This window comes from Argiope bruennichi, chromosome X2, assembly GCF_947563725.1.
Source record: "Argiope bruennichi chromosome X2, qqArgBrue1.1, whole genome shotgun sequence".
Taxonomy (NCBI): domain Eukaryota; kingdom Metazoa; phylum Arthropoda; class Arachnida; order Araneae; family Araneidae; genus Argiope; species Argiope bruennichi.
In genome coordinates this window covers 132,526,071-132,549,443 of record NC_079163.1, presented here as the reverse complement: position 1 = coordinate 132,549,443, position 23,373 = coordinate 132,526,071, and the positions used below count along the sequence as shown (strand labels likewise).

The window sequence follows — 23,373 nt, the reverse complement described above, 5'->3', positions numbered from 1 at the left end:
GGTCTTCTTAATTAATATGAGAGAGGTTAAACATGGAAAGTTATTTCAAAATAATCGTGAACTTTTATTATAAACAGGAATTTCCTTACAGGAGGCACAGTTTCGTTGTTTAAGTTTTCAATAACTGTTGATTGAACGCTACAATTCTTTTTCTGAAACCTCCAGATAAAAATATAATGGGAAAAAATGAACTTTAATGAAATTTTCAGAGTAAACATTTTTAATGCATATTCGTTTACAAAATAGAATAAATCAAGAAAATTTACATATTTTTCACAATATTTCAATCATTCTTAATTCAGAATGTCAAATGCATCTTAAAATATTTGATTTAGTCAAAATAATTCATTTCGAATTTTTCGGAAAAATTAAATTCCAAATATTAAAATATATTCTTTGTCACAACTAAAAAATATTTCTTCATATAAAATAAGAAAAATCCAATCAATCAATCGAGGAGCTTTCCTCATGTTTTTCCATATTAACGGAAGTATAAAATAAATATGTCAGTATTTCAGGTTAAAAATGGACTTTATCTCCAAATTAATTGTTGAATGCACAATAAATTTTAAAAAAATAGGAACCAAATAATGAAACATACCTGAAATTCCTTCAACTTATTTTGGAAATCATTTCCTAAAAGTAAATGGTCACATAGCAAAGCTTTTACAACATCGGTTGGCGTTACACGATCTTCCATTAATAAAGTGTCTCCATCATTAGTACTGGATCCATCGTTGGAGCTAAGTTCCATATGATTATTAAGTTCTTGGTAGCAAGTGTTGTTGGCTAGATACATACCAGGAGATTCATCCATCAACATAGAATCAATACTTTCATCACTTGTTTCAAAATCATCTCCATAATCGTTGTAATCATCAGGATATTCATCTTGATACATTCGTCGCTCAGCAGACAGACTTCCAGTGCTTCTGCCATCCGGAGGCAATCTATTTTGAAGATCTGGGGTAGATGCATAATCTCCAGAACTCTGGTCACACCTGGAGTCGTAAGTGTCCAAATAGTAAGCTGCTCCTCTGCTAGGCGGACCAGTCCTTTTTGTTGCGTTTAAAGTTTTCAGTTCTTGACTACCATCAGGAGATGTAGTTGAAGTGTCTCCAGATGAACAGTCTAAGTCCATCATAGTGAGACTGGAAGATGGTCTCCAATGGGTGTCAGTGCTCGAAGTGGCTGACAAGAAGTAGTTGGAGAAACTTACTGGGCTGTCCATGTCATAACAAATTTGTTGTAGAATAGGAGAAAGCATGTTGCAGTTAGCTAAATGTAAGAGACGTTCGCATATGATGTATAAAATCTGAGGAAAGAAAAGAAAATGTTAATTTAAGTTTCAGTTTTGTACATGATTCTCGTATAAAGACATACACCGTTCTTAAATGAATTTCTGCATCCGCCTTTGGGAGGTAAACGTATTGGATGCATTTATTGCAAATTACTCAACTATGAGATTTCCATAAATTTTAGAATTTTCAAATAAATGGATATTTTCAATTAGTACAAGAGCCTTAAAAAAATAGTGCTTTATTATTATTTTTCATAACTTACCCGACCCATCCCACCTAATAAGACCTAGTATAGATCGGTGGATAGTATTGTTACGGAATTCACCGCCGGGTCACTTGATAGTGGGTGTATGGTGTGAGAACACAATCAGCAGGCCTCAGTAGAAAACAACGACGTTTATTTACACGAGTACACAAACGACAAATATTTACAGCCGAGACGAACGCAGGACAGCATACAAAGACAGTAGCCCATAAATAGTAATCGACTGCAGCACCCAAAGCTGTCAGACAGAATCCAGCAGGAGAGGGGATCCTCGGTCTGTCCAATGGCTGAACTTCTCACTGTCTCCTCTCTTTAGCTGCTGACTCACTACTTCTCACAACTGGCTGCTACACACAAGATACGACGCTGCTTCCACTGTAGACAACAGGACTCGGCACACAGTATTTCAGCACTCGCTCCACACAACACTGGCGCTTCGCTGTTGCTTTGCCATCTTCTAGAAGATTTGTTACTTGTTGGCGACTCCGACTACAATTCAATTCACGGCGACAATCTGCAGCTTCAGAGTGTCGGCCTTTTATAGTTCCCGGGAGGCGGTCCGAGAACCTTCTGGGCCAATCAAAGCGCATCTCAGTTCCTATTGGATGGATCATGAAAATTCTCGAAGTTTCCAGCATTATCCATTTGCCGCCCAAATCGCCAAATTCGTCACCAAGTCGCCAAATGGTCGCCAAGTTTGTCACCAAGCTCTGAGGTCACTGACGCGTCACCCGATCAGCAACCACACGGCTGATCGTTAAAACGGACTTTCTTACGTTGACACTATTCGTACTGGAAAGCAAAATCACAGGTTTGTAACAGTACTATATTTATTCGACCCATACCAATGGGGAGAAAAGGTGGTTAGAACTCACCTAGCATAGAGAGTACTTACTTTCATAGTATTATATAATATTTTGTAAATTATAAACAGTAATTATATAATGATTTAAAAATTTTACATGAATAATAGTCTAGTTATAAAATCGATTCGAGAACATGACTACATTAAAATACCTAAAAGTATTTGATCACCTGAATGAGTGAATCTAAGTTTACAGCATAAAAATCAAGTGATAATTTAAGAAGAATAATCAAGAAACGAGTAAATGTCTTTAAAACCTTTCAAAAGCACAGCTCTCATTTAACAGGCCAGAGCATTGCAGATTGCCCCACTGATTTTACAAAGTTTCCACTATTTTGTTAATAGCCACAGAATTTTTAAATTCCCGAACTATGCTTTTCTGTTGTCAACAGCTGGTTTTTTTTTAAGATGACAATCCTTAGTGTGTATGAATTTGAATACATAATGATCGCCTGATTTTTCACAGAAGCAATATGGGAACAAGTTAAGGTATGCAGGAAACGAGTCAGGATTGCTTAGTAAGTTAATCAGGTATTTATTAAAAACAATCAATTTGTAGTCCACTTTGTCAATGAATTCCTTAATCCGAGTCTTTGAGGCAGTGTCATAAAATTCACAATACTTCTGTCATTCTAATTTATACAAGATTTGATTTTGTATTTAATATATGAGTGGGAGACGGGGATACTTATTTCTTCAAAGAAAAAAAAAGTGAAAGAAAAAAGCCCATTTTTTCAAAATGGCCTGCTTGTTCGTATCCCAGGTTACCAGCATGCGTTTTCATCCAGGAAAAGCTGACCAATGACCTTGTATTATAAATAGTATCGTTAACTTTTGAGAATGCACTCGGATCTATATATATGGTTTTCAATTGTTTAGAGGGATGAAAGGCTATCTGTGAATTAATTCACTTTGATATTATTATTTTAAAACCATTTTGATGCAATTCAATGATGTTGAGTTGTGCCTGAAAAAACAGAAATATATGTTTGTAATTTGAAGCAGGAATTAATAGCAATAGATTAGTTTTTGAGAATGCACACGGCAAGTTCAGGGCTATTTTCTATTTCTGACTTGCCGGTATGCACTTAGAAATTTAAAATTTTCATGAACTTTACTTGTTTTAATTATTGTTCTTTCAAGTGTAATTTCTTAAATAAAGATGATTTATCAATATGTTATAGACTAAAATTAGAACACTACCTAAATCAGATCTGGAATTTGATATGTATGGATTTTGCCACTATATGTAGAGATGGTTTGCCCTTAAGACACGTTGGTGGATTGATGATTGTGGTTCAATAATATCAGGAGATATTTAAGGAAGAAATTCTCTGAATTTTGTGTTATATAACAATGCGGACTCCAGTTAAAGATCCTATCCCCCCCCCATACGGGGGTCTATACAGCAGGGTCATTTCAATTCCCAATTAATACCAATATATTATCAGTATTTTATTTATATTTCAGTTTAACTTAACCACATTAGATGTTAATTCCTAGTTCCTGGGATTGTAATTGGGATTATAATCCCGAGGAACTTAAGGCAATCGCAAACTTTAATTAGAAAATTATTCATTTTAAACGAGGGATTTTGATGTCAGAGGAATTTCAACAGAAAACTTCTTCTGAGATAAAAAGCAATGCTTCGGCTAATAACCCAAGCCTAAGATAGTACAGCTTCCTTTCTATTGTTAATAGTACTTCGTTGGTATTCTTTTCAAGTACTTTGGTCCTGCTGCCTATGCTTATCAATACCAAATCTGAAAAAGTGCTGTCTTTATTTCTGTCACCTTTCTTTAGTGAAAGAACAGAAGTTATAAAAAAAGTGACAAAATATACAAAATTACTTCCTAATTTACTTTTTCTGTATGTTAGTGAATAATATCATACATTCAATAACTCTTTTTAAAACATATTTTAGAGCGCGGAAAAGTAGATAACTTCTTTAATTTATAAATCATCATTATAAATACTATGGAACATTAAAATAATTTCTCTCAAATTCATTACCAGGTGGCGCCAATGTAAAAGAATTAAACTCTAACTACATGAAGCGATTAAAAGATATTGGCGATATTAAAATAATATATTATTATCGAGAATGCATAAAGGTGCCAAATTTCAGAATTAGTACATCAGGTAATGAGTGTTAAATCAATTACGAAATTCTATCGTTACAAACATGAAACGAATCGAGTTAAATAAAATTGTATAAAAAACTGAATTGGTCTGTAACCCTCTAATTAATTTTCTTTTCTTCCAACGGCAATTGCTTTTTAATTTGCTGTTATTTTCAAAATGTATTGCTTTTACCAAAGAATGAAAACTGTTTGTCAGCCCCTGGTTTCCGTTTTTATATCATTTTGGTGCATGGCTTGGTTAACAGAATGAGAGGATTGATATCCCCCCAAATTTAATTTTGCCAGAAGTACAATAAACCAAACAGAGATCTTTAAATGAGGTGTTATCATGATTCTTGTTATCTCATGTATAAGAGGTTATCTTCCTAACCATTGATGGTGGATTGCGTCTGCTTTGTGGATGACAAGAGATCAATTTCAGGTCCCTTTTTCTGAATTAATACGCAAAGGGGAAGTGTACTTTTAGAATAATTTCTGAATTTATTTGAAGTAATTGCAAAGTTTTTATTTGTAAATTTAGCTCATTCAAGTTTTCGAAGCTCCTTGTATTCAACTTTATTCTTTAACTCAGTTAATTACTTTTTTTTAAAAAAACCGTGCAATCATTTATTATTGTTATTTTTTTAATTTGTTCTACATTTTGTCTTCATTTATCATTATGGAAATATTTGAAAACAATTTTATTTAACTCTACTTGTTTCATTTTTGTAAAGATGAAATTTGTAATGAGATTTTTCACTCATTTCTTGGTGTAAAAAAGTTTTAAAATTTTGTACACTTTTTACTCTCAATGGCAGTATATTATTTCAATATTTTCATAGTTTAATTTTTAATTAATGTAATTAATTTTAATTTCTTTATATGTAGGATGATACCTAGTATAAAATTTTTAAAAAATGTCACGAATTCATAATATGAACCATAAATCAAAGGCTCAAGATCAGAAAAGGGTTAAAATAAAAAAAAATGTATATTGAATTTAGTAATAAAGATATATATTAATTGTTTCGTATTGAGTTTATTTATTATTTGTTTATCTTACTTAAAGGCGTAGGCCTTTTGTGTAACTACACTAAACAAAATATTTGTTTTTATGTTTATAAATCGTATTAACAAGTAACAAAACTGTTTTTTAAATTGCTTTTTAAATTCAACATTTAATACTCTATTTACCAAAAACTAAAACTTTATTTATCGAAATCAGTTATATCAGTATAATATAAACAATAATACTTTTTATTAAATCAATGTGTGGCAAATTTATTTTTAATGTTCACGCACTCTTATTAATGAAATATGTAGAAGATTAGCTCTGTAGAATACCAACAAAAAACTAACCAAATTAATATTTGCAATGCAAGCGTCTTGGAAGAGGGACATAGCCACCGGAAATTATTATTGTTAGATTTCTGTTTTCATTTGCGATTGCATAAATCGCATTAGCTTGATGATGTTTATTATTCATTTACTGCTATCACTTAGTACATTGTTTACAAGACTGCATGTTAGTGCCTTGTTTACTTAAGATTACGATGCTACAACTCATGGGTGCTGATTTGAATACTACTATCAACATACTGCACATTATGCTGTTGAGACTACATTTATTTCTTATGTGAATGAGTAAAACATAATTGAAACTTCAGAAAAAAAGTGGAAGCATACTTTTGGAATAAACTTCAGTTGTCTGGCCTCAAGACCATGCACAATTCTCTTCTGACGTGCTAAATGTTGATTTAAAGTAAATGGAGATCCTTTTGGTACTCTAAAGATGAAAAAAAGAATATTTTTTCAGTATCATTACATCGAAACATGAAATGAGAATATTAAAAAAATTCTTTTGATAGAGTATTGGTGCAGAGTTTCTGAAACTTTTTCTCTCCTTTCGTTCAAGATTTCGTTCAAGAATTTTCGTTCAAGAAATATTTCTCTATTGAACTTTCACATTATTCTCCTTTACCTGCGTAAAAGAACGAAATGGAGAATTCTTATGGAATCTGTTATTTGATCTTTGACGGATTTTTTTTATATATTTATTCCTGGCGTGCAGCTAGCCGAAAATCGAATGGATTCCTTTTTTCAGCCAAAATCTGACACAACTGGAGTCATAATATTACATCCCATTAATTTCATTCAATGCAATGATTGCATTGACATGCATGCAAAAATACCACCCTTTTGACAGATTCGGTTCAGAATTTGAAACATTTCAAGTGTACAAAATTTTGTTCATTTAGTTCTGTACGTTTTGTTGTTATCATGTATTCGGATTTTCTCTAAATGAAATCTACAAATGTGGTGTTAACCCAAATTGGATCCAAATGTTCACAGAGAGAAATCATTTCAAAAATGTGTTTTTAGGACACAAGAAGGTTTCAAAAGGTCGAAATGTCGAGCCTGAAAGTTTTTGAATGTTTGTTTATTTCGTAAAAGAGAAAGGAAAGTGAATACTTCATAAATAAAAAGAAATTCATCTTGAACATTTATCCAGGAAACTTTAATAAAATGTTTTAAATCAAGTGATTCTTTCTACGTTAAAATTGACGAATTTGAAGGAAAAAGGGAATCTAAGGTGCCCCCATTGCAATTTTAAGAAATCTCGTGAAGGGTCAGATTTCAAGTTTAAGTAGCAATGATTTCTGGTGGAAATATAATATAATGTTTATTTGCTTTATTCCCGATTTCATCTTTTAAAAATTCACTTGAGAACTAAAAAGTTTTCTTATGACATTTTTCACTTGAAATGATTTTCCGATAAAGTTGTAAATGTCAAAGTATTTTTCGATGTTCCTTTCATTCCTTTGTATATAATTATGCCATTGCTGTTTTAAGCAAATGAGCAGTGTAGGGTTATTTAGAAGCATATTGATAGTCTAATTCCTAAAACATTAATGAAAATATAGAAATAATAATAAAGAATTAAAGATCTACTCACACATTCGTAAAGACTATAAATAAAGGTAAAATAAATTGAGCAAATTGCTGAACGCAGCTAATTTGGCTTCTGGTTTGGATTGCACAAGGTCTGAAAAGAAACATTCAAATGCACTATTTAATTATTAGCGTTACGAATTTTAGACAATTTTTATAAAAATAAATCTTCAGTTAGATCTACAGGGTGTCACAATGAAGTGGAAGAAGTTTTTAGCCATCTCAATTAGCTTAGCAATATCAATAGTAAGCAATTTCCTTAACTATTGATACTAGATGTCAATTTCCAGTTGCCAAGTTTCATCAGCTTCTGTAGAGAGGAATAATGAAAAAACCTTTAAAGTATCAGAAAGTAAAACGTTTCTTCGACATTCGGTACAATTTGTCATGTTTAGACTTGTAAAATTGGTTCAGATTTTAAACAGCAAATTTATTGACTATTTTTTCATGATTCTGACAGATGTTTGAGCAAGAGTTTCGTTGCAATTTTCAGAGATAGTGTACAAAACATGAAAGAGTATTAGAAGGGTAGACTGAGAAGATAATAACACATTTATTAACTTTGATTTAATTTTAAAAAATAGTGATAGCACAATTCCAAGTGCATAAAAAGTTGTTCCGAATAAACGCCTTCGTTGCATTCCGTTGATAATATATGCGCACTTAAGATAAGTCTTGATCTTAAAAGTTGACTTAAAGATAGGCTTTCTGAAAAACTACAAAACTTGCATCGCCAAAACCAATTCTTTCCTTTCAAGACTAACTGAATATATATCGGTCATCATACAGAATACTGTTGAACCAAATGGAAATAAGAGTTCTGAAAATGTCGCGCATTTATGGAAAATTGTCATTGATTATTAAACTCTTGCAAGAAGAATAGAATTTTATATCTTTAGAAATGTTAGTTTTGATGTTTCTATATCGATTAAAGCTACGTTCATTTGTCCAAATTTCATTGATCAGAAAAGAAAGAGTTAAGGTGTCAAATTCTAGACTTCAATCATGTAGTTGTCTATGTCACTGTTGTACAAGTTCATGACTCCACGAGTGTTGTATGGATGCCAGTTATTACGTTGAAATATTCACTTCACTGCCGTTTTTGGAATGTTGAATTATGGATTGATTGTCCAACCACTAGTGTGAGGGTAACTTGAAAAATAAGAGAAAAATGCCAATTTCCGCATCATATGTTTATTGCGTCATTCTCTCCAGGAAAGTAAGGATCCTGTAGATTGTAATCGGTAAACCGTTCTGAAAATATACTTCCTAATATGACGCCGGGAATTCTGAAAACGACGTTTTACTTTTCTACAACTAGGCCGGCATTATGATTACATATAGCATAAATCGACAGTATATTCAAGCTTTTAAAATATGTCATCCTATTAGAAAGTACACTAGAGCGAGCAAATAATTTTATTTTCATGCTCGGCATTCCAGATATTTTAAATGTTAAATTTTTCATGTCTCTCTTTCATTCTTTATAAAGTCGATATTGCAGTTGTCGACCAATCAAAGTAAACAGCATTACGCCGATTAACAGATTCCTTTGAAGTCACGATGCTTGGATGATACACTACTAGACAAATATTTACATAAGACAATTTTTCTATATTGAATAAATATGCATTTCTGAAATAAATGCTTTTTACCTAAATTTGTTATTGATCCTTCTAAATTTAAAAATAAGAATATCTTTTTAAATTTGGTATACAGATTTGTAAAACTTTCATCTATGCACATACAAACATTTTACTAATTGACACTTTTACACCGTATCAAAATTTTTTTAACTTCTTATTATCAACCTCTGTTGAAGTCAAAATGTTTTCATAAAATTGTCCACTTTATTTAAGGAAACTTTGCAATTGGAAAAATATATCTAGATACAATATTTAGGAAAATAAAAGCTTGTTTCACTTTTTTTGGGACACCCGGTATATTAAGGCATTTTAGTAAATGAAGAAGAGGTTGGTCTGTAGTTGAAGGTATGATTTACAACAGTAAAAGTACTGCAGGTGTTTTAAAATATTTCAGGATATTCATAATATAGCAGAAATTATATAAAAATGTAACAATTATTCCATCGCCGATTTCATTATTATCAGCTCATGACTCCACTCCATTTTACGAGGAACAAAAACCACTATACTCTTACCCTTCACATCACAGTTATATAAGTTAGAAAAATTAATTTAGTTAAAATTTTCTGGCAAAGCAAATTCTCAAATTTTAGTCTTATGCCATACAAGAAAATCAATATATCATAACAAGGATTGAATCAAAAATTTGTGCCACATGTGAACCAGTTTCTTTTCTTAAGTAAAGGAACTTAGATAGTAACAAAGATAAAGCAAGGATATTTTTCGTAAAGAATCAGCGTTGGAAGGTAAGTATTCGCATGAGTCAGATGCATTTTATAAACGTTTTCTATGTGTTTATGAAATATTTTAAAGTCCCTGAAATAGTTTAAAACTCCATAAAATTTATTAAAAGAGAAAATATCGTGTAACTCTATGCAGCAAGATCTAGCCTGTTTTTACTAAAAGAACAACAAAGATGCTACAGGTACATTTATTGTAAGACTAGGGGTAATCCTGACTTTCGTTTTGCACTTTTTAAAGCATGAGAAAGATGTTACGATTTCTTAAACGTAATTTTAGAGTGAAAATTTATTCATTTGCATGCTATTTCAGTGCAGACAATAAGAAAATTTAGTTTTGTTGAGCTTAGTTCAATTATATTCACGCCTCCAAACAGTATTGATATTAAGGGGTGGACCTCATAGTTTTGAACCGTGGGCAGAAGACGAAGATGGCATCTGAATCGGCAGGTCTTTCTCTACATTTCTACTCCACATCGACAGGAGGACATTTGGCCCCAACGAATTCAACGTGGATCAGACTCACTTGGCGATTCGTCAGACTCCAAAACCAAAGCTTCACCATCAGTTCACTGTGACCTAACATTAAGAGAACCGTAGCACGATGTTGTTAGCCATAGAATAAAAAAACTACATAAAAGAATTGAGATTGAAATAATTAGTATATGGAAAAGCTTTTTCTCTGCCACAAAAGTTCCTTAATGGATAAAATAGTTTCTACGCACATTTATGAATATTTCGAACCAACACAAAGGACAACTGTAGTTTTGTGATAGTCTAGGCTTCAGGATCGCAGAATAACAAATCTTAGACGCGATTCCACCAAACATTCGCAAGATATGTGGATTTAACCCAAAAAAATTAATTGGGCTGCTGATGTAATATGGAAGATGAGTGCAATCACGGATAACGTCCTCATCCTGAGTTCGCATTGAAAATTTAGCAAGATCTTTTCCTAATCAATTCTCTAAAAAATTTCCAAGTATAGTTTGAAATTATAGAACTAGACTAATACAATCATCAATCCATATGACTTTATATGTATGTTCCAAATCTAAATAAGATAAATATAGTCACGGAATTCGGTCCATTTCATTTGTAAAATTAGATTGAATTATTCAATCGATGAAATCATCTAAAAATTTGAAATAATTATGAAGAAAATAATTTCTGACAGTCTGTGCTATAAAAAGTTTACTTCAAATCATATGTTTAAATGTATGATGCGTACCCTACTCCCCCCCCCCCATCCTTTAGATTTTTGGAAGTAGATGAGAATTCTAAATTTTTAGCTTATGGAATGTATAACATCCGATTTCGTATTACTGGAAAATTGAAACAAATATATTACTTGATTTTCTTTGGCATATAACAACTAGATTCTTTTAGTTATACTTTTAAAACCGCTCTTTTAATCATTTATATTAAAATGGATTTTCACCCTAGATCTATTTTTCATTAAATCTTTCAATTCCGAATATTTTTAAATATTCTTCAATAAAAAATTTCTTTTACATATTAAAGTATCAATTGATTATCCAATATGAAAAGCTCCAAATATGAAGATAACTGTCATCCAGACAACAAAAAAGATTAAGTCAAAGTATACAATCGTTTGATTGGGCAAAATCATATTCCTTAATCAATGGCAACTTCGATTCGACTGTATGGAGGAACTAATTTGTGGAACCTCTACTTTAACTTTATGGTGATTTAACTATAACTTTAAATAATGTAGAAACAAGCCATATATCATTCACCATTGATGGTATGGATCTAAACTTTCTAAGTGAGTCGCTACTGACTGTAGTTTCACGTCGTTTTTGCAAGAAATTGTTTTTTTCTTTCTTTTCTTTCAAGTCATAAATATTTCGAAATATGTATTTGTAATGGCAAAAACAACTTGACATTAAATGCGAGAGCAATGCAGTAATGAACAGAATATTGATCTACTTTTAAATATTGCGTTAATTACTCCACTTTCAAAATGGCGACATTTTCATTCATCTATCAATCATGATCCAGGAATCGAGTTGCAAATGAGGAAGTAAAATTTACAGTGCTTTCCATCACTTTAATTCATACTTATCAAACAATCAAAAGAAATGAGGGTGTGAAAATACATTATTTTGGATCAGTCCTGTCATTCGCCAGAATAGAATCAGGCGTACATGTTGCGTGAGTTTATGAACGACAGCTATGTTTACTAGAGGGGCAAGCTCTTTATATATGTATGACGTCTACTCATGGAAAAAAAAAATATCTTTTTATTTATGCACTGCACGATGTGGAAATTGTATTCATTAACATTAGTTAATGAAGTTTGGATATTTTATTGTTTTACCACAAATTAGTTCATCAAAATGTCCGTCAGATGTCAAACTTGCTTTCAACTAAAATAAACACGAAACAATTTAAGCATTTTTACATGGCTGAAATTGAGATTTCTTGTTAAATATATTTCCAATAATAAGAAGTATATCATATTTTTTTTTTGAAAGATGCCGCATAATAATTCTAACTCAGCTCCACCATCATAAAGACTGGTAACAAAGACTCTTCCTTTGAGGGTAAACGAATATAGTATTTATTTTTCTTCCTCTTTTAGATTTTATCCACTCTCTTCTGGCTTTAAAAACCAAAAATACGTGAAGATATAAAAGAAGATGTCTGACGTCCATAGTAATACCTCTATTTCCATTTCCCATCCTTTTTTATGTTAAGGCTCTTCCACTCGAATCGCCATAAAAAAACTTTCTCGTATTTTCAAAGGTATATTATATTCATAATCTTCCCAGATGAATTTTGGGGTTTGGTAAATGAAAAACCAATTACATTTTAAGATGTCCTTTATTTTCTTTCCATTTTTTTCCGAGCATTATTGGAAATATCCTAATTATAAAACTTAATGAACTGCTTTTTCCATGTTTTTGATTCCGAGATTGTGATGGTTTTAATACCCCATAGTTCAGTTAGTGTCCAAAGATTCTTGTTAAAGGGGAATTGTTGCATCTTCTTGTTGGTCAAAGAAACTCGGAGTTCCTAGGGCAAAAGCTTGACTGGTTGTTATTTATAGGAGTAGGTGGAGGAGTTTCAATGGAAACATGCCCTCTTTTCTGGGAGAAAAGATTGAAAACCTCCAGCGGTCGATTTCCATGAGCGGTCGAATTCATTACGAAAGATGGCAGGTAGTTATTAAACAGTGATTATTATGAACGCAACCAGAGAAGAGAGTTCAGTAATGAGAGGGTCTATCGAAATAGCCAAAATAGACATTTTTTTTACTGTTGAAGGAGATATAGCTTCGAGATATTAACAAAATGTTGTCCTTTCATTTAGTTATCCTGTACTCGAACATATTCAAATTCAAATTCATTGAATTCGATTCAATTTCAGATCATTATTCTTAAGATTATTTTTTTTCAGTGTATTTCACACTTGAGGCAAGTGTGGCTTAATTTTATGTGCCACTGGCTGATTGAATCGAAGTCAGCGGCCCTGGCGAAATTTGTAATGACGTATTTATAAACCATTAAAAATTTTAGACTTTTTTTTTTACCATAGTGTTTAAAACTGCTATCAAAACCTTTTTTATGCTCAAGATATTGACATCAAATCTTTCTCTAATGACCCACAATTAAAATGCTTTACTCAAGTCTAATTCATAATTAAATTTATTATTTGAAAAACCCTAATGTAGAAATTAAATTTGTTTCATCTAACAAAATTAGTTTTGGAAGTTAGGAGAATTGAAAGGAATACAAAACTTGCATTGCTTAAAAACCCGTAGAAGAGTTAATCCTGCATTGGAAGCTGTATGAACTGCCAATTTGATAGTGACAGACTACAAATATTTAAATACTTGAATCCTCGAAACACGTGAGTATCTATGATGTAGAAATCCTTTTTGATATCTGTTGCAGATAGCTATCATCCATTTTTCGTAACCGAAATCAGTTCAAGTCAGCAATCGCATTACTTTATTCATGATATAGCCTAAAGTGAATGCATACTTTCTTTTTAATGCTTTATATTACAGATGTTTTATTAAGTTTCAGATGGATAAATTATCGTTACCAAACTAAAGTAAATTAAATCTTCTTATTGTATATAAATCAGCCAATAAAGATTCTTTTGTAGTATCCCCCCAAATGAACCACAATTTAACATAATCAAGTGATTTTAGAGACATCTGTGCATACGAAATTTGTGTGCTGAATTTTTCCTGATGCAAAATTTTTAATACATGTTGTGCTATCTTCACATGTAGATGAAAAGTAAGGCTTTCTTCATGCATTAAAATGCTTAATATCCTATTCGATTCAATAGGAATATTTACCATGAAGGGAATAAGAGACAAAAAGCTTTTTTTTAATGAGAGTTCTGAGTTTATTATGTTGAAGATAAGAGAAGTCAACTAAAGTGATTCACTCTGGATATCTACTCTCATTCCAATTTAAATCTCGTCGCAAATGGGCGAGGGAAAACCTCTCCCTTTTAGATATGCTATCTACAGACCTCTAGTTCAGCAGGCAATTTTTCAAACTCGACTACAGGAATGAGTCGAATATTACTACAGGAAAATTTTCATCACTCCAGCAGCCAGAATTTTTTAAACAAATTGCTGGAAACAAAAAAAGAAGAAGAACGTTTCTCTTAGGTTCTAAATTGTGAAATATTTTTAAAAAATCGAAATCTATTTGGAATTTACTTTAAAATTTTAATAAATTATTTAAATTATTAAAATTTTAATTATTTAAAAATTTTTCTTTTTATTTTATGCGTTTATAAAATATGCTGATATTTTAAAAATAGACTAATCTTGGGGTAAAGATCAAATTGATTCAATATTTCCATATAGGGTGAGATAGCCTCCCCTCCCCCGATTATAATGCATTGAGTTATCAGATTTTTATTCAAAAGTAGATAAAAACCCAAATAATACTCTATTATGGTGTTTTGCAGTAAATTTTCTTTGTATTCATTCATTTGATTAGATAGAGATAATAGACGGTTATAACATAGACTTCATCAATTTAAAAAACTAAATTATCCAGTTTAAGGCAGTTTAGCAAGTATTTTTGAACTGAATAATGATGGTGAAGATATCGTCGGTTCAACCTAAAATCTAACATTATCCGACATCAGTTGTCTCTAACATTGAAAACTGATTTTTAGTACTAAAGCCATATTAATTCTAATTTCAGCTTCTCTTTTTTTTCTTTTAACTATGAATTAAAATTTAATTCCATATCCTTTTACAGAGTTTTGATATTTAAAAAATTTTCAGTCATGCTTTTCTGATAAAGTAAAGATACGTAACAAAATAAAAGATAGTTGAAGTTGGACATTTTTAAGATGCTGCACGCAGTTACGCAAAATTTAAATCCTACAATTTTAGTGAGAAAATAAGAAGAAGAATTCTATATATCTAAATGTTATCCTTTCCAATAAATGTTTCCATATTTCTATTTCAGAGGAAATCTTGATTCCACTGATTATTTAAAAAATAACCTCTCTTAATGTCATTACTAATAAGATATTTATTTTCTTTTTAAGTGCAAATACTTTAAAAATAGAACTTCGCCCTCTAGCAAAAAAATCTTTTCAAAAATGAGAATAATATAGCTTGCCAACTTGGTTAGAAAATGATGTAAAAATTCAGACACTCCGATTTCAATAATTTTTTTGTCTTAAAATTGCAATCATAGTAGATATCGATTTCCTTAATTTATATATAATAAGGTACATTATTTTGAAAAATCTAGAAAATTTGCCTTCCAAAAAATTTAAAATTTTCCAATCATGCTTCAGATTCTGATTTAAAGTTTGATTTTTTTGTTGCTTATTTTAAATGAAACAGAATGAAATTCGCTCAACTTGAATAATAATAATGTAATTTTTCAATATTTAAAAATCAAGCATAAAGCATAATATTTTTTGTAAAATCTCTGTTAAACTTCCCCCAAGAGTACTCGTCGTGGGCCGTGACTATGGTATGCTTCTCTTCAGAGGAATTAAGTAACTGAGACGAGGTGGTTGGCCTATTGTTGCACTATGGTTGGAAAGATTTTTTAGGCAAATGCATAAGAAACAGTCATTTCGATTAAATCTCGACAAAAGTTTTTTACAGAACTTTTCACGTTTCTCTTGAATAGTTTATTTACATAGTTGCTGTTTAAGGGGCCAGTGGACTTTGACATAAGCAAAAATGAACAAAAACGTACAGGTTTATTTTTATCGTTTCATCCCCAAAATATATGTTTGTATTCAATTAAAATAGTGTTATTAAATGTATTGTTCAATAAAATAAATATTTGAAGGGTTAAGAGGGGAAAAAGGACATCTTAAAGACTTTTCTCAAAATGATATTGTAATTAGATTTAAATATCTTTGAAATGTTCCAGGTGTCTTCATTTTTTGAAGAAATTGATAATAAAGATTTCGGTCAAACAGTAATAGAAAATGGGTTATGCATTTTATGTTTCGGGTTTTTTTTTTTAGCTTGTTAAAAGTCAATTTTAGTTCTGAAAAGCATAAAATTCCTATGAAATGCAGTAAGCGTGCATAAAATTATTTCTAAAAAATTAGCATTTAATTGTAATTACAAGATTATACGTTGTTTTGTTTCAAATAAATTTACATTGGGTAATAAGAAAAAAAAAATAAGAAAAAAATTAACTCGCATGAAATATTTTGAAATTTTTAAAAATTATACATCTTTTAAATTTTTAAAAAAGAATATACCTCGTTTCAAAGTGGTTTTTAAAGAAATTTGACGTATTTATATTTTAATACATATGCATAAAAAATTTCATAACCCTGAGTGAATAATTGTCTAATCGAGTCCACTGTCTCCTTAATGCAGAAATAAATATTTATTTATAATTTCATGTATTCTAGTAAGTCTTTAGCGATGAATTTGCATGCTTAATAAATAATGCTTTTGAAAACTTAATTAACTATCAACAGTAATCATATATCAAAGCGTTGGTGGGGCAAGATGTTTTTTTCTATCCCATTTTCGTATGTTGTATTGTATTGTATTTTTCTTTGCAGATTAATGGAGATAGTACAGATGTATGAAAGGTTTCATTCTGAAATCGAAAAAAACCAAAAATCAAAAGGCGATCAAACGATCGATTAACTGGCGATTAAAATCCTTATGATCACCAGTTAAGTTTTAAAGCGTGATTATTTATAATAGCAAGGTGGGAATTCAGCGATGTAAATGAAGCAGCAGGTGCCAGCGGAGAAAACGAAGATGACGCATCGGTTCATTAACTAATTTTTCATTATCATTAATTTTCAGTTTCGTTAAATAAAAAACCATTTTAGAGCAACTTTTCTTACTAATTCCTTTTTTCCTTCTAAAATTTTATCTCAACCTGGAATTTTTATTTTTTAACCGAAAAAAAAATGTTTTTTTATTGAACAAAAATAGAAAATAACTTCATTTGTAAATATTTCAAACATCTTTATTAAACAATAGAATTCAATTTTTTTTAAAAAAAATTCCAGCCATAAATGATTATTTTGTAAATCTGAAAGCACTAAGAACCCTGTTTGGCTCCACTCACAATACATAAGTGTCCACCAAATTAAACAAATCGAAATTTTATTAGATCAAATACCGATACATATTAATCGAAATTTTTACAAACGAATGAATAAAATAATTTTGTAAAATACTGATATGCGTTAAAAGCAATGAAACAAAAAGCAAAATGTTGTTTGTTTTCAGCAGGAATTCACCAGGTAGATTGAATGCAACTCATCGACTAGCTCCAATGTAATTTTAAAATACATTCCGCATCTTGTAAGAGGAAAAGCGTAGGATAGCGGTTTAGATTAATATTCCGTTGTTTTGAAGCACCACTAGTACTATTTTGGAACAGACCTCGTTATTTTGAGCCGCGAGCAGATGAATATGACAACAACTGATCTGTCACTCCCTCTTTCTAAACTTCTGCACCACACCAGCAGGGGTCATTTGGCCCCAACGGAATTAACATGCACCAGATTCGATTTCACGGCGGTTCTTCGATGGAACCAGGATTTGAACCTGGAATCCTTCGATCTGAAGCTGAAACCTTACTGTGGCTTTTAAGATAGCGGACTGTTAGTTGTGAAATGATACGCAGTTGAGCAAGTCACGTGATGCCGTCACACGACGAAAGTGACATCACTTGAAGGTACGCATGCCGTTTAACATCTAACTCTACGATACAATAAACTATACTTGGTGCCACTTACATTTCCCTAAAATAAGATGTGCAACAAATTCCAAAATTAATTTGATACGGTGCATTTGCTACGCATCGTATGAGTATGAATGTATATACCATTATCTTCGTCTTGTGACTATGATGTTGAGTGAATTGACTCCAACACTTAACGCCTCCAAAACCATAAGAAAGTTTCATTTTGGTTATATGTAGATGTGTACGAAAAGTTTATTTCAGATAGCAGATAATAATGTCAGAAGATAATTCCGAAATGGTCGATAAAACGAAAGGAAAAATCAGGTATATGGAAAGAAAAATTAGGTTTAAAAATTATATGTAAAAAGTTTGAGAGCATTGGTAGGAAAACACGAGGAAGCAAATTGAGTCTGCTTTTAGTTTAATTATGGATTCCCGAAGCTTCGTCCTTTGGTGCGGCAGATCTAGCCATAAATGTTCTTCGTGGGAACACAAATATCCATCGTTATGCTCGAGGGTTGTTCCTCTAATTCTCTGATACGCATCTTATGTACAGTGATCAAGTAGGAAGAAGAAACATGATTATCCAAGATACTTTTGAGTAGTTTTTTTAAAATGATTCTCCGAGGATATTATATGAGTGTTTGGGCTTTCTGAAAAAACACTAAATTTTCCCTTTATTGTTATTTTTTCAAATGTGCAGTTAATACAGAAACAATGTATATGCAGAAGGCGTTTGCTGCTTACATTGAACTTTGTTTGGTTTTGCATATCTGATTGTTTCTTTCAATTGTTGTTTTGAACCCTTAAGGTAAAATGTTTTGTTACGAGTCCTTACCTTTTGATCCTGATATATCGTATAGCATCATTTGGCTTGCATCTCAAGGAGTACACTAAGTAACAAGCAATGAGGACACCAGTCCTGCCTAAGCCGGCATGGCAATGAACGGCTACCTAATGAATAAATGTTGAAATAATAATTGAAATGAGCAAGTATTTGCTACTCATTAATGAAATATGATACCAAGTAGTTCTTACCTTGCCTTCGCTGAGGGCAAAGGCCATTACTTTCACCATGTCGAGCACATTGGTTTCAGAGGCTGTGCCATAGTCTTTCCTGGATGGTGGAAGAATTTTTATCAGAAAAAGTTATCTCACTCCCCCAAATTGAGTTTTTTCGTTCGTTCATTTGCTAACAAAATGCCGTGTGTACAATTTGCAACTAAGATCATTTTTGTGACACTTTAAGATTCAAGAAAAATAACAAATCGTTGTCAAGTAAATTTGAAAAAGGTGCATTTTACAATCCGAGTATAGAATTTATGTATTGTTCGTTTATAAATAGGTAGTGATTTGCCTTCCGAAATATGATCTCCATAGAATACTATGCTTGCAAACTGTAGATGCTTGCTGAAATTAATGGATTCTAAAGTGGTACATTTTTTAATATGGGACATCTACTTTAAGTAGATATTTCGCGTTCTTTTCCCAATGCTATCTAAAATGTTGCCGCCAGCACCAGTTTACTGACGTCTGTATATCACATCTTCTGTCTAATTAAATAGCATCTTTTACTATTGTTAAGAGAAATAATCATAGACAGCAACTCTTACCCACCTTGAAGGCATACAGAAAAAACTGAATGACCGGACCGCGTGACAACATTGGTGGAAATAAAGTTTGGGTCCTAATTGCCGATGCCGACCACGGTACAGCCCCTCCCATAGGAGGTGCATCCCATCATCGAAAGGGAATAGCTCTTCCCACACCATCTGTGCACCAGGGCTGTGTGAAACAACCAACATACTGGAAGTTTCCCATCCCCATGCCTAAGGTGCCCCGGTGGGACAGATAAGAGATAATCTAAATTCGATAAAAAGTACGAATCGTAGGTATGAATCTTAACAGTGAACGTTAAAAACAGTCAATCTTCGCAGTTTTCAAATCAGATCGGACCTTTAAATGACCAGAAATCGCAGATTCGTATATTAAATTATTCTGCACGCAAGAATGAAATAATCCGCTTGGATTATTTAATTATTTCTATCAATGGATTTTTTTTTAAATTAATAATAAGTCAATCCTTGTGCACCACAAAGTACAGCACAAGGCTTACAGAAATAAGTAGAAACAACTACATACATAAATAAAAACAGATAAAAATAAGGATAAAAACAACAGGAAAAAAATAAACAACAAGACTAATTAAAAATTGAAGCAGCAAAGGCAATAAATTTACAGAATGAGAAAAAAGCCATTTTGTGGTCGACCAAAACATGAAGTGGAGGTGGAAACTTAATATTACAGGCATCGAGATCCACAATAAAATCTCTTATCCGTTCAGTAAGTTTGGAGCAATCAAAAAGCAAGTGTTCGACATTTTGAACTCCACCCACGCTGCAAGAGCACAGATCAGTGTTCAATAATCCAAATTTCTTGACATAGTAATTATCAAAGGATTTGAATTGGGATTTCTCTTTGGATTATTTAATTTCTTCTCTTCCTCTAATTATTTCCCTTATTAGAATCGTATTTAATGAGTTGTTTGGAAATTTTAATAGAGTTCAGACCTTATAACACGGTATATTATATAGAAACCAAATATTATGTGAAAATTAAGTTAAATGAAATTTAGAAGAAATGTATATGATATGTAGTGAAATCGTATTACAGGAGTGTCCTGTACAGAAATCAAATTGTGAGAAATAATAGCGATCAGGAGTATATTTTAGTTGCGCAGAAGCGTTTTATGTTCTGCACTGAAGAATCGTAGGGTAGCCAAGGGGGACGCAAAGAGTGCCATGGAAAATTACGTAACGCTGAACTTAATGCGTTTGGAATGAATGATAAAAGTTTTGATTAATAGATGGCGCCGTTTTTTTTTATTGAAATCTTATAATCATTTTGAAAAGAAGAATACCAAACATGAAAAACAGATACAACTTCATTAAAAAGAATGTTGAAGATTCGTGGTTTTAGCGAAAGGTAAGTACCATTTCTTTTAGTTAGTAAAAATGGCCCCCATTTGTGGTGCAGCCCATATGTCCTCGAAGGGGTTATGACCCGACATCAGTATAGATGTCCCACCCCATTTCTTTACTCATGTGAGAAGCTGTTTACTTACACGAAAACTGTTCCTGCCCATATCTAAGATGCCCCTTCCCCGTTGGATATATTATCAACTGATAATAAAAGCTTTTGGATTGCAAAAGAATAGACATACATAGTTTTAAATGCTTTTGAAATCAGATCAGAATAAAATAAGAACATGCACATTTAAAAAATCAAATGCTTGTTTTGCTGCCACAGTGAGTGCATAGTTTTAGCTCAAGCAAGAAAACGAAGTGATATAAGGCAAAAACCAACAGCTGATTCAGATTAAAAGTGTCATTTGCAAAATTTGAATAACCTATATAGGGTGTCCATAAAGTTCATGCACAGTAAAAATAACTAATTTTATAAAGTATATGAGATGTAAAATGTGCTTTTAAAAAATTAGGAAACTTTATGAAAGAAGAAACAACATGTTTTTTTTTTCTTCTTTAGAATCTTTATTTGTAGAGATTTAATGTCAAAATGATTTTTTTTTTGCCCTTGGCTTTAAAAGAATAAAAGCAAATAATATTCTTTGGATAGCGTCTTTATTTTTTCATTCATTTGGACATGGAGCTCTTATGCAATGTTTTGTTTTGGTAATAGGTTCTAAATCTTATTTGGACAGTAGTTGAAGATTTTAGTTCAGAATTTACTTTGGGTTTTATACTAAAAATACATCATTTTAGTGCTCTATACCGAACATTTTTTCACTTTACTCTTAAAAAAATACTTCATTGTAATAATGAAAAATATTTAGCTTCCACACTTTATACTGAAAAGTATTTCACACATTTTTTAAATAAATGAATGTAATGAAATAAATAAAATTTCTAATAAACAAACTTCCTAAACCCATTACAGTTTCCCTCTGTCACATATATTTATGAAGTAACGACTCATCTGTATTGCAAACTTACTTTTGGGGCACCTTGGTTAAAATTAGTAAATGAATAGTAGAAAATGACCGAATCTGTGCAAGTGTTTGTGCATTGCCTTTAAATATTAAAATAACTTACCATCTGAAGTTATAGAAGAAAACTGTAAAGAAAATTAAAAAAAAAACTTTTTATTTATAATTACAAAGTTAAAAAAAAAGACCATCATTCCATATAAAAGGTTTTCAACAGTTTTGTCGGAAAATGATAGGCCAGCTGATAAAAAAGTAACTTACTGTCATTATCCATAAACAGCTGGGGATTATATGAAAAACCTGATGCATCTAAAGGATTTCCACAGTGTGGATGTTCACCGGGCATTTGAAGATTTATAATGGAAGATATTCCTTTGCTATAAAAATGAATAAACTTATGAAGAATTTCTTAATAGAAAGAATTAGAGTCATTGACTAAGACAAAAATAACTTTGGAAGTCATTGATGTATTTCCAATGTTATATAAATAATCCTCTAACGCATTATTTGCAAAGTCAGAATTCATCGCATGGAAATGAAGATTTTGTCGATTTCTAAGGAAAAAAATAGAGGAAATTTCGGCGTTACTTGCTATATCTATCCACAAAATTCATTATTATCCACTTCTATTTTGTAATTAGAATTTCAAAGAACAAATATTTCCGACAATCTCCGAGGAAGCAATTTCTGGAAAGGACAGAATCTATTGTATAAAATTTAAAATAACGTGAGGATTTATTCACCTTATTTTAAGGCAATATTATGAGCATCATAAAATTGACGCTCTAATTAAGAAATTTATAATTAGAGTATTAGATGTTTCGTAGAATTGAGGTTACGGTATGAAGAACTGTAGTTTCAATCATCTACTCTAAATCATCACCGAATGACTTCAACAGCATCCGGAATCTCTATGTTAACTTTCTTAAGTTCAAAAATTTGGAGAATTTTGAACCTTTAAAGATTTAATATGCCCCAGAAAGGCACATGTGGCACAACTTCAGAATTCAAGCTCTTGATCTTTGAATCACAAATCTGAGGAATAGAATTGTTTTCAGTCAACTCAAATGTTAAAAATAATTTTCATATTAGATACAACTTGATCATCAAATTGCATTCATTGATGTATTTTAAATAATATAAATAAAAACGGGTTTTTTTGGTACCGAGTTCAGAACTTAAAAATGAATTTTATAGCAAGAATGATCTTATAATGCTATATTTTATACAAATTTTTAAAATCAATAAATGAAATGGTATCTTGCATTTTC

At 31.4% G+C, this 23,373-nt stretch overlaps 1 protein-coding gene across 4 annotated transcripts in view; it reads right to left on the bottom strand.

The window, feature by feature from the left end:
- Positions 1-23,373, bottom strand: part of LOC129960677 (protein tyrosine phosphatase domain-containing protein 1-like) — a 149,888-nt gene that overhangs the window by 14,822 nt on the left and 111,693 nt on the right. For 3 of the 4 annotated variants that reach the window (XM_056074240.1, XM_056074241.1, XM_056074238.1), the window contains exons 5-11: positions 22,364-22,479; positions 22,209-22,230; positions 19,135-19,213; positions 18,935-19,050; positions 7,511-7,600; positions 6,241-6,340; positions 602-1,315 (exon numbers count right to left, since the gene is read on the bottom strand). In XM_056074240.1, coding sequence (XP_055930215.1) covers positions 602-1,315; positions 6,241-6,340; positions 7,511-7,600; positions 18,935-19,050; positions 19,135-19,213; positions 22,209-22,230; positions 22,364-22,479 — 1,237 coding nt within the window. The remainder of the gene's footprint in view (positions 1-601; positions 1,316-6,240; positions 6,341-7,510; positions 7,601-18,934; positions 19,051-19,134; positions 19,214-22,208; positions 22,231-22,363; positions 22,480-23,373) is intronic. The other variant, XM_056074242.1, reaches the window with a different exon arrangement.